The sequence below is a fragment of the Podarcis bocagei genome, assembly GCF_964188305.1.
Source record: "Podarcis bocagei genome assembly, chromosome: 11".
Classification (NCBI taxonomy): domain Eukaryota; kingdom Metazoa; phylum Chordata; class Lepidosauria; order Squamata; family Lacertidae; genus Podarcis; species Podarcis bocagei.
The window spans coordinates 10,555,878-10,568,245 of record NC_138136.1 but is presented as its reverse complement, the minus strand read 5'-3'; the positions used below and the strand labels follow the sequence as shown (position 1 = coordinate 10,568,245).

Genomic DNA, 12,368 nt, shown 5'->3' with positions numbered 1-12,368 from the left:
ACAGAAGGAAGGCAAGGGGGAGGGGAAAAAATTGAAACTTACACTTTCGTGCGTCCCTCCCGGCGTGACGCTGCACGCTGACGTCACGGGGCTGTAATGGTGGTGTGCCTCGAGATTTTTGTCATGAAACAAGTGTGCCTTTGCCCAAAAAAGGTTGGGAAACACTGCTCTAGTCATTCTCTCTAGTCTCTCTCATCATCCTATTGGAAAATCACTGTCGTCACCCTTTTCTTGCATAAATTTTCATTTTTCACTTAAGTGTTAGGTTAAATGAACTAGGCTGAAAAGTTGACACTTCCAGACAGAAAATCAACTAATACAAAAAGCAATCACATTACAATCCAAAAATAAAACACAAAATAGCTTCATTCCTTTACTGCCACATAGTAAAGAAACTGTAAAATGAGAGTGGACGTGGTCCTACTCCCATTGACATCAACGCATTCTTAAAAAGAAAAGATTCGCAGAATAAGAATGTTTCTTTCATGTTTCAGAGGGGAAAAAACCATATTCTATTTTTCATCTTAGGTGATCAAGTAAACCATAGCATGACCTAAGGCTCACATCTTCCTTTCACCCACTCCTTCTCATTCATGCGTAAATGAAAATTCACTTTAAGAACAAATCACAATTCTGTTACATCTGAGTGAGAAGGTTTGCTCTAATCAAAGATAGTTTAAACCCAGTGGGATTCAGCTACGGTTTCTGATTCTGGTTTGTCATCTAACTTTGGTTAGAAGAAACCCACAGTTTCCGGAGTTTCAACATTGGATGACAGTTATGTTTTGCCCTTAACAGTGAAAGTAGAAGCTTTCCCCCTCTTCCATTGAACACATATTGAAAGGTGGAGCGGGAGAGGGTAGAAACCCAAGAATGTTCACTGTGGTGTGTTCTCAATCTCATGAACTCTGTTTAATGTGATCATCTGAACCAGATCTAAGTCTGGGGTATTATCTATGCAATGAGACATCTTACAGGAGAACAGTTACACCTCACTGAGCTTTTGGCACAGGTTCTCAGAGCGTACAAGGGGAAAATGTTTCCATGTCAAGGTTTAAGAAATAAAGCCATACAGCAAATGCTGACTTTTAAATTGTCCTTTTCAGGCTTTTTCAGGAAACACCAATGCAGACACTGTGGTAACTTATAATCTCCAACACTCCATCAAAGCAAGATTTCTGCGGTTTGTCCCTTTGGATTGGAACCGCAATGGCAGGATTGGAATGAGGATCGAGGTCTATGGCTGTGCTTACAGTAAGTGATGCCTTTTCTTTGAGATGAATCACATAACTGAAATCTACAGGTGCATTCTAAATGGGGGGGAATCCTGCTAATTGGCCTTTAATGGAAATAAAAATATTTGTATGAGAGTTCTGTATCCTAACAGCATAACCCCCCCCCGCCCATTTTTATCTTGATATTTGCACATTGAGGTCAATTGCACCATATAATGAATTGAAGTATATATCAATAATCTTAATTTAAGTGAAACAGAATACAAATGCATAGTTCCCAAGTTAGCTCTGTGGGGTTGCCATATTTTGAAGGGCACAAAAGAGGACACGATGACAACTCTGATTTTAAATATCCCTACTATACGTCTGCTATAGAAAGTGTGATATATTGCCGGGGGTGGGGGGCAGGAGAAGAGAAGAGGAAAGCAAGTCTTCAACCACCAGTTACGTCTATGTCTCATCCAGAAAGTATAGCCAGAGACATTTTGGCAAATTTAAAAAATCCACCCCGAAAGAAATTTTACCCCTGAAAAAGAGGATGTGTCCTGGAAAAAGAGGGCACAGGGCAACCCACCATCTCCCAGAATCCAGCGAGCCTTAAAAGTGGGAGAGCAAAGACCTCAAAGACAGAGGGCACGTAGCAGCGCCCGTAGAAGTGATGAATGAGGAAGTGGGAGAGACGGGGGGGGTGGAGATTCACTTGGGACAACGCCGTCATCCAAGAGGCTGGGTTCTCTAGCCTCTCTCTGTAAAGACTGAAATAAAAAAAGGACTGTAATAAACTTTTCCTTGTCTTTCTACTTTCCTGGGCAACTAGCCGGGCGCTGCTGATAGCATCCTGACACACCTCATGCAACTACTAAAATTGTTTTTCACCATCCCAACCAGGGCTGTCTTAAGCATATCCGGCGCCGTGGTACAAAGATCCCTCTGGCACACCCCACACCCCCATTTCCCAGAGTTGTCGACCTTTTCCCAAGCCTCTGCTGGGATCGCTCTACTCTTGCGGAGGCCTGGGAGGCAAGCTGCATGCCCGCCAGCCATATGGTTGATGAGGCACAGCTGGGAAAGGGGAGGGAAAGGGGAGGCCGCCAGCAAAGCCACACAGCTCCCCCACTCGCTGGGGCGCCCCTGAGAGACCGGCGCCCTGGCGCAATGCACCACAGCCCAATAGAAAAGACCGCTCTGGTCCCAACCCCATTCTGAAGCCACTTCTCTCTTTTGTTCTGTACAGTGGTGCCCCGCAAGACGAATGCCTCGCAAGACGAAAAACCCGCTAGACGAAAGGGTTTTCCGTTTTTCAATGCGCTTCGCAAGACAAATTCCCCTATAGGCTTGCTTCGCAAGACGAAAACGTCTTGCGAGTCTTGCGATTTTTTTCACTTCCCCCCCTTTTTCTAAGCCGCTAAGCCGCTAATAGCCTTTTAGCCGCTAAGCCGCTAAGCCTTTAATAGCCGCTAAACCGCTAATAGTGCTAATCCGCTAATAGGGTTGCTTCACAAGACGAAAAAACCGCTAGACGAAGAGAATCGCGGAACGGATTATTTTCGTCTTGCGAGGCACCACTGTATCTGCTTTGCACCCACTCTTACTTTCACTTCCAGATGGATGGCCATCTGTCATGGATGCTTTAGTTGAGATTCCCACATTACAGGGGGTTGGAATAGATGACCCTTGGGGTCCCTTCCAACTATGATTCTATGATTCCATTCCTTTACCTCCTCCCACCTCCTTTTCTGCAACCCCACCCAGCCTTGCTCACAAACCATAATGCAGGAGATTACCACCCCTGTTGGTAATCTCTTGCATTATCCATACATTGCAATTGCTCCGTACCCTTTTCAGCTTCCACCCAGTTCTGAAGCCACACACCCCCTGCTATTTTCCCTTTGCTTTTGCTCTCCAATCCCACCCTGATTTCATGCAAAACCAGAATTTTGATTTGGCAAGGCAAAAGGAATAGAAAGTTGTTCTGAAATAAGTTTTACAAATACAACCCGGTCAGCTGGGCGGGGTACAAAAAATAAAATTATTAATTATCATTGTTATACCCCAGCAACTGGAAATGTGTAGGAGGAATAAAGAAGGGAATGTGTTAAAAACCTGCTCATATATGGGGTGCTGTTGCTTTTGTGAGAGGGGAGAACCCGCAAGCAGGAGCATATCGCCCTTTCTTCGGCAAAGCGGTTCAAGCAATCTAGTACGGCGTGCAGTTGTGATGTCTTCCACAGCTGTGCTATGAAGTGAAATGTCACTTTTCTCAAACTAGGGGAGACTTTCAGGCTGTCAGGAACTCATTGGGGCATGAGAAACATTTGCCTGATTAGAGTCATGGATGTTATTTTTAGGAAATCTACGAGACACGGTATCAGTAGGGAATTCAGATCAGGCAGCGGGATCAAGGACTGCGTTGACAAGGGCACAGGGCAAGCATAGCAAGAAAGGCAGGGTAAGGAACGGGAGGCGAAGCTTGATGTCAGGCACTGCTAAAAAGTTCTGAGCAAGCACTTTCGCAACAGCTTCCTTTTTCGCAAGAGTTTGTGGCAGGCTTCAGCCATTCAGGCCAAGAGCAATTGTGAATCGAGGACCCGCAACCTGCATAGGGGTAAATAAGACACAAGGACACATGTATTTTAGGTTAATGGGCTAAAGAAGGCCACAACTTTATTGGTTACAGCATGTGAGTGGTATTGGCTTAGGCATTGGATCAAACAACCTATATATGACCCCACCCCGTGCAGCGGGAGGGGGGGCATTTGAAGGTTAACAACCAGTGGGAGGAGCTTGTTGATGCAAATACAACTGGAAGCTTCCCCTGATGTCACCAGGGGTCGTGCTATGGCCCTAGCCACCAGCAGGGCATCGGAGAGGATCCACAACCGCCAGATTCCTTTAATGGAATACCTAAAAGGGGAGGGGTAGGTGATGGCCACACCCCACCCACCAACACACAACACATATTCCAATGCCTAACCGCCAATACCGGAAAAGTTGTGACGATTTGCTATGAGGTAGGCGAGACACCAAGAGGCTGGTGCCAATTTGCCAAATGGATACAAAATTCCTACCAGCCCCCCTGGTCAACCAGGGCAACCAACCAAAGTCCATAGCAATGTCAAGAGCATAAATATGACCTACAGGGAGGACGGGCAGGTGATTTAACGACTCCAGGAAACAGAATGAGGTGCGGGGATGCTGCGGGCACTTGAATTCAGCTAGAGCCCGCTCCCGAGCCAACCCTATTGGCTGGCCTGACGGGCATGTCGCGGCAGCTGGGAAAATGACAGAGGGGACTGAATACGACCCCCTGCTGATGCAGGAACGGCTCCTGCTCGCACCACCTCCCCTCTGGGAGGAGGAGAGGCATTCTGTTCCAAGTATGCTTCAGATCCAATGCAAACATTCCGGAAGCAGAGTAGTCCGCTATTCCTCTAGCAGGGAGGGTCTCCCATGAGATGAGCTTTGTGTGAAAGGAAACTAGTGCTGTGCCAAAATCTGTTGATGTCGCCAATGTTTTCTTCCCCTGTGAAGGAGACTTCCATTTGTTTTCTGCCTCCTTCTCAGGGCATTTGAGAATTTCTTTAGACTTCCAGAGGCTCTCGGGTTTTGAGCTTGCTTTGGTATTGCAAGGTGGTTGAGGGTGATCTGCTTGCTTGCCAATAAACTTTTCCCCAGTGCCTCCAGCCTCCTTGGCTGCTTGTATTTCCTGATATATATATATATATATTTTGGGGGGAGGCCCATAGGTAGTGTTACATTATCATGTCTTCCCCTGGGTTTTAATTGAAGTGTGGGCACTGGGGAAGGCTGCAGAGCACAGAATACAGTGGTACCTCGGGTTACATACGCTTCAGGTTACATACGCTTCAGGTTGCAGACACCACTAACCCAGAAATAGTACCTCGGGTTAAGAACTTTGCTTCAGGATGAGAACAGAAATCGTGTTCTGGCAGCGCGGCAGCAACAGGAGGCCCCATTAGCTAAAGTGGTGCTTCAGGTTAAGAACAGTTTCAGGTTAAAAACGGAACTCCAGAACGAATTAAGTACATAACCAGAGGTACCACTGTACCGGTGAGATGGTTTGCAGAAGAAAAGGAAAGGCACTGACAAACACCCCTCAGCCTCCTCAGAAAGCAAGTACAGTGGTACCTCGGGTTACAGACGCTTCAGGTTACAGACGCTTCAGGTTACAGACTCCGCTAACCCAGAAATAGCACCTTGGTTTAAGAACTTTGCGTCAGGATGAGAACAGAAATCATGCAGCGGTGGCATGGCAGCAGCGGGAGGCCCCATTGGCTAAAGTGGTACCTCAGGTTAAGAACAGTTTCAGGTTAAGAACGGACCTCCAGAACGAATTAAGTTCTTAACCCAAGGTACCACTGTACATTCAAAGCTCTGTACCACACCCAAACCAATGTCACCAAAAATTATCTCCTCTAATGTCATTTCTCTTCTTAATTATTTGATGGGAAATGGTTTGGGGCACGTTTCTATGTCCAGTACATATAGCTAATTTTGTTTTCTGTTGTTCAATTGTGAATCACTTTGGGAAGAACAATGATCCTAAAAGAAAACATACAAATTGCCGAAATAAAATAATAAAGAAATAGTTGTAGGAGCATCAACCTGCATCCACCCTACCAAAGACTCTTGCGCTGATTTTTGTAAAGAGCTCTGCTGTGCTCCACCCACACCTCCTGTTGGTTGGTTTGGTCAGTACACAAACAGCAGAACTTAATATCTTTCCATGCAGACTTGTACAATGCCTTCATAGATCTCCAGAGACTGCTCTGGGCAATTTAGGTTTTAAGGGTTGTTTTATTTGTAGTTAAGAGTTATCTAGCATACTAGAATTGAAGGAGGGCATGTAAGGCAAACATCAATCCTTGATTATCAGAATCTTGGAAATCATTGCTTATTTTGCTTTTTGAAATATTTTTCATGGTTTATTTCTGTAAATAAATGCATATTTTATTTTTTTTATCATTTGAGGATCAGAAAAGAGAAAACCCAGTAAGGAAGATATTCAAAAGTGTATTTGAATAAATTAACGTAGAAGATGACAGATTGTGCAACATGGATAGTAGAGAAATAGTATGAACCCATTCTGTTTCTTTTATGTATTTTGCTTTGATTTCATTGTTAAGTTATTTCAATTTCAATTGAGACTTTGTTCATCATATAGGTATATATTTTGTGTGAGTTTGAGGTAAAGAAAATAATTATTAATAATGATAATGATATGATAGGAGGGAATTGTCCTACCTGGGAACCTCCAGATACCACATCACTAACCTCTGAAGGTAACCAAATTTGGGGGATGCTGGTGTAGGGATTACGAATAACTATCAGTACTAATGAATTCATTGATTGCTTTTTATTTATCTGCTGCCTTCTGTCAAAGGATAGGTGGCAACACATTTAAAATCGATTGAACGTGTAATTTGTTACTCGCTCGATGCCCCCGTTTTAGTGGTCTAATTTTCATAGTGGAAATGTACTGATTAAAAAAAACGTGATTGATGTAGAGTCCTAGTGTTCTCCCTTGAACTGTCCTTACCAAAGTAAAACTTACTTATCTTATGTGACAGAACTGAGAATTAAACCAACTGACAGCTTAAGTTCAAAACAAGGCCCTTCTGCTTATAATTGGTGCGATTCTGCTGAATATTAATGGCTTTTTAAAAATATTATGAGTCACTCAAAATGGATAACTTTTCAAGAAGCTTAGGCACAATCCCACAGAGATCACAGGTCCATTTCAGTGGGGCCTGCACAGGAGAACTTCTTAGAGGCTCGCTTCCAAAATATAGAGTGTTTTTTCTTTTCTTTGTCAAATTAAGCAAAGTTAGATAGCAGATTTCCATTGACTTAGAAGAGGACACTCAATGAATTGGAAAATGATTTCATATATTATTGGCCGTCTGCTACATCTTCATTTATTTCATAAGTGTATCTCTCAAGAACTATTACCTCCTTTGTCTTCTTTACTTATGCAGCGTGAATACACTATGAGCTTTACTTGAGTGTTATCTGTTCCTTTCTGTAGTTCTAAGTCAGGCTGTAACAGATTGTGACAGATACTGTGTTATATTACTAGTCAAAAAGCTGTTCTTTCCAGCCAAGTGGATATATATATGACCTTGAAAGGGACTAGATAATGTGTCATGAGAAATGAAGTACCTTTTTAAATGGTGAAATCATTGCTACCTCTTCTGTCAATAAGAGTATTTCATATATGTGGAATAGGTAATTGCTTTGCCTTGGTGTGACAGAGCCACAAGTGCTCTTAAAATACAGTGGGGGTCCCCCCCCCCGGTTAATGACTTTATTTGTTAATTAAATTTATATCCTTTCTTCCCTCCGAAATGAGTGCAGAATGGCATGATGAGAGCAGAGCAGGCCTTTGAGGTTTTTTAATTGAATTACTTCTCCCCTCTCCCCCTCGCTCTCAACCACTGAAATTTCTTACCTTCTCCCACCCCCTTTGTTCTTCCCAGCTGTATAGTGATACCTTCTGAAATACTGGTTTCTGACTGCACGTCTTCACTTTGATTGGATGCAAAGACTCTCCTAGAAAGAGGTGTCACCAATTTAAACTGCTACTGTGAAATATGAACCCCATTGAAGAAATTGAAAGTATAGGGCATGGGTAGGCAAACTAAGGTCTGGGGGCCGGATCCAACCCAATCGCCTTCCAAATCTGGCCCGCGGATGGTCAGGGAATCAGTGTGTTTTTACATTAGTAGAATGTGTGCTTTTATTTAAAATGCATCTCTGGGTTATCTGTGAGACATAGGAATTCATTCATTTTTTCCCCTTCAAAATATAGTTCGGCCCCCCACAAGGTCTGAGGGACAGTGGACCGGCCCCCTGCTGAAAAAGTTTGCTGACCCCTGTATACAGTGGTACCTTGGGTTACAGGTGCTTCAGATTACAGACTCCACTAACCCGAAATAGTACCTCGGGTTAAGAACTTTGCTTTAGGATGAGAACAGAAATTGTGTGGAGGCAGCGGGAGGCCCCATTAGCTAAAGTGGTACCTCAGGTTAAGAACAGTTTCAGGTTAAGAATGGACCTCCAGAATGAATTAAGTTCTTAACCCGAGGTACCACTGTACCTCATTGGTACAGCACAGGTCCTGCATGCAAAATGTCCTAGATTGCACCCCTCATGTCTCCAGTAGAGTTGGGAAGGATTCCTACCTGAAATGGCTCAGAGCCACTGCCAGATAGTGTTGGACCTGCTAGACGAGATGAATCAATGATCTGACTTGGCATTAGGTAGCTCCGTAGGTTCCTCTGCTTGATTTCCCCCCATCCTCTGACTTCCTCTGTTCTAATCTGTCACAAACAACATAAACACTTGGGCATCTCATTATCACATCATTCTGCTGTAAGAAGGTCTGTCAGGTGGTGCTTCACCAGTTGATGTTATTGCTCTAGCTGGGGGGGGGGGAGGATATCCCAGAGCTTTGTTCCTTCACATTTCTCCTCTGTTCTACAAAGAACCATGCTGCTGCAAGATACAGGAACAGAACTCTAGCTTGTATATGATGCTTATAGAATAGCTTGGGATTTCTAATACTTGCTAAATGATTATCACACAAGTGGTGGGGGGACAGTTTCTCTTCTTGGCAACCCATCATAAGAGATCCTTTATTTGTGTTATTCTCTTTTTTATTTTTATTTTTCTAAAAAATTAAAGTTTTTCTGACAGAAAAAAGAGGTAAAAACTAGAAAAAAACTTACAACCACAATCATTCAAAATAATTCAAATTACAAACACAATCAATTTACTTTCATATCACATTCTCAATAATTTCCCAAATACTGCCCTCTACTTCCCTCCCCCCCCCACCAAACTTCCCCTCACCCATGTGAGATCTTATTGGCATTTGTATTATGGTTTCTTGTTGTGTTAGCAGTTATTTATACTTAATAGTCATATCCTTTATAATATCATCTTGTATCCTTGTGAGTCTTTCCTTTTACGTTTATGTTAAACTTAATTTCTATATCCATATTTTTTCATATATATCTTCACACACACACACTCTCTTTTAATTTTTTGCTTGGGGCAGCCCCTAATTGATGCCGTTAATTTTGCCATCTCCATAAACTCACAGATCTTAATTCTCCATTCTGGTAATTCTGGTATTTTTCCTGTTTTCCATTTGTTTGCCACTAATAATCTAGCCGCTGCTGTCACATAGAGGAATATATTCTTTTTATCTTTGGGAATATTGTTGGTTATTAAGCCTAACAGGTATGCTTTTTGAGAATTGTGCTTTTAAATATTCTTTTGAACTCTTCATGTATCTTGGTCCAAACTTGTTTAATCACCTTACACCCCCACCACTTATGCTGCATTGTTCCCACCTCTGCTTTACATCTCCAACAAAGGCTTGAATATTTTTGTATAGCTCTTTGCCAATTTTACTGGGGGCAAGGGACCAACATTTTCATTATATTTTCTCTTATCAAATAACAAGCTGTGAAATTTATGTCAACACTCCATAATTTTTCCCACCTATCTAAATGTATTGTCTTGCCCAGATCTTGTGACCACTTTATTGTTGTTTCTTTTATTACTTCATTTTTCAATTCCCACTCAAAGAGTAGATTGTACATTTTCGATATATGTATTATTTTTTTGACTGTTTTGTTTGTGTTATTCTTAGGGTCTGATGTGGCAGATTTTGATGGGAAGAGTTTCCTACTCTACAGATTTAACCCCAAATCCACCACAGCACTGAAAGACATAATTTCTCTGCAGTTCAAAACGATACAAAGAGATGGGATTCTGTTACACAGAGAAGGACAGAATGGAGATCACATCACCTTGGCATTAGTTAACGGAAAGCTTTCCTTGCTCATCAACATAGGTATCAAGTGCAAATTCATACTGCACACCTACATAGTAATCTACTTATTTTAAACTAACTAACTAACTAACTAACTAACTATATATATAAGTTCACTGATTTCATTGTTTCTTCCAACAGACCTAACAGTTTGTTTTTCTCCTCTTGAAGGTGATGCTAAAATATATTCTGCTGATGCCCAGGTTAATATCACTCTGGGTAGCCTATTGGATGATCAGCATTGGCATTCAGTCCTCATTGAACATTTCAATAATCAAGTGAACTTTACAGTTGATAAACACACTCACCATTTTCATGCAAAGGGAGAATTCAATTATTTGGACCTTGATTATGAGGTGTGAAAACTATCTTTCATTTATTAGACTTATTATTTTGTTATGTAAATGCAATTATGAAACAGAAGGAGATGGTGAGCTGCTTAGGGAAGTGTTTCAGCATTCAGACTCTTGTCGAAGCTTGGAATTAAAGACTTTCGCTAATGCTTTGCTTACATGTGTGCCAACCCTTGACTATTCTGCTTTGATGTAAATGCCCAAATGTTAATTTTGTAATTGTACTGTTTACACTCTACTAGGGGACTTCCTGGCACTTAGGTGGTACAGTTGCGCCATGCAGGACAGGGGATGCGAAGGAGCAGAGGAAGGGGGTGCAGTAGGGGCAGTTCACCCTGGGTGTCACCACTGAGAGGGGTGACAAAATGTCAGGTGGCACTCACCACGGGGTCTGCAGCATGCCCGAGCCACACGTCTCTCCTGGGAGTGATGCGGTGGCTTGAGCACCTGCAGGCTCCACGCTGCCCCAAACGGTCCGCCTGCCACCTTCCCCTCAGCTGTAGGGCAGCTGATTGGGAGGAGGCAGGCAGACTTCTCGGAGGCCCCACAGTGTGTCCTGCCCTGGCCGGCCCTGCCCCCACGGGTGGCTGGCCCCATCCCTGGGTGCAGGGCTTGTGCGCTGCCCCAGGCGCCTTATCAGCTTGCTCCGCCACTGGGGATATGAACAGAGAGCAGATACAATAGGGTTACCAGACGTCCCCGGTTCCCGGGGACAGTCCCCAGATTTGCAAATCTGTCCCTGCACAAATTCCGTCCCCGGAATGTCCCCAGATTTGGAAATCTGTCCCCGGGAAATGTGGCAGCGGCAGCTTCAGCAGCCCAGAGCCAGCCTGTTAGTGTAGTTGGCTCTGGCTGGCTTCAGGAGCTGCTCTCTGCCGTGGCACCCACCATTTTTCCTGTGCCACGGCAGCAAGCAGCTCCTGAAGCCAGCCAGAGCCAACTGCACTACCAGGCTGGCCCCTCCTGGGCAACAGCCACCCACCCGTGACTCCCGAGCCTCCCCGATCTGTCAAAACAAAGGGGGAAGGAGATTGGGGAAGGCTTGGGAGTCACGGGCAGGCAGCATGCCATTGCCCAGTTTTTTTTAAAAAAAACCTGCACATTTATGTTTCACAGGGTGTGAAAGAAGGGCTTTGCACCTTTATACAATATGCCTGTGTGTTTGGGCCCAGGGTATTTTGCCTCACCATCCCCACTACTGACTCCCTGTTGCTACTCAGCTTCAAAAAAATAAATAAAAGTGTCCCCGAATTCATTGAAAAAAATCTGGTAACCGTAAGATACAACAGTTCATAAAAGGCAGGTTTAGGTGGGGATAATAGATCGCATCTTGTACATCCGTGCAGTGTACACTTCAGAGAAATCAGAGGCTTCGGTAGTTTCATTTGCCAGTCATCCCTTTCCCCACCTGCTGGTAAACCAGCAATGCTGCTCATTACAGCAGGCTGGGGAGGGGGGGTCACATAAGGGGACTGGGCAAGGAAGAGGCAAGAGGTATGGTGCTGCTCAATGAATCAACAGTTTAAAGAAGCACTGTAGATCACCCAAGTGCTGATTCTACAGGAACCTGGGAACCTGTGGGCCTTTAGTCATCCCTGACAATTGCCCATATTGGCTGGGAATGGCGGCAATTGGAATCCAAGATCTGGGAGTCCACAGCTTCCCTATCTCTGGCCGAAACCAAGGTGAGTTTGGGTCCTTGTGAAAGAGAGTCAGTTTCCCCTTGCACTGGGGCATTGCTGCTCTTATCCTGGATCCTATCAAACAAATTTATGGGAGTATGGGAGCTTTGGCGCTTAAGTGGCATTTGCCCACCCCCCCCACAACCTGTTAGCACTGGACAGCTTCCTTGCCACACTCAAAACTATTCCCTTATAGTTAAATTATATGAGATAGTCCATTACTTCAAGAGCT

The 12,368-nt window shown here is 43.8% G+C and overlaps 1 protein-coding gene across 4 annotated transcripts in view; it reads left to right on the top strand.

Annotated features, from left to right (window-relative positions):
• CNTNAP4 (contactin associated protein family member 4) overlaps nucleotides 1-12,368 on the top strand; it is a 274,373-nt gene that overhangs the window by 161,202 nt on the left and 100,803 nt on the right. For all 4 annotated transcript variants that reach the window (XM_081213562.1, XM_081213561.1, XM_081213563.1 and 1 more), the window contains 3 exons: nucleotides 1,107-1,254; nucleotides 9,919-10,122; nucleotides 10,273-10,457. In XM_081213562.1, the coding sequence (XP_081069688.1) occupies nucleotides 1,107-1,254; nucleotides 9,919-10,122; nucleotides 10,273-10,457 (537 nt within the window). The remainder of the gene's footprint in view (nucleotides 1-1,106; nucleotides 1,255-9,918; nucleotides 10,123-10,272; nucleotides 10,458-12,368) is intronic.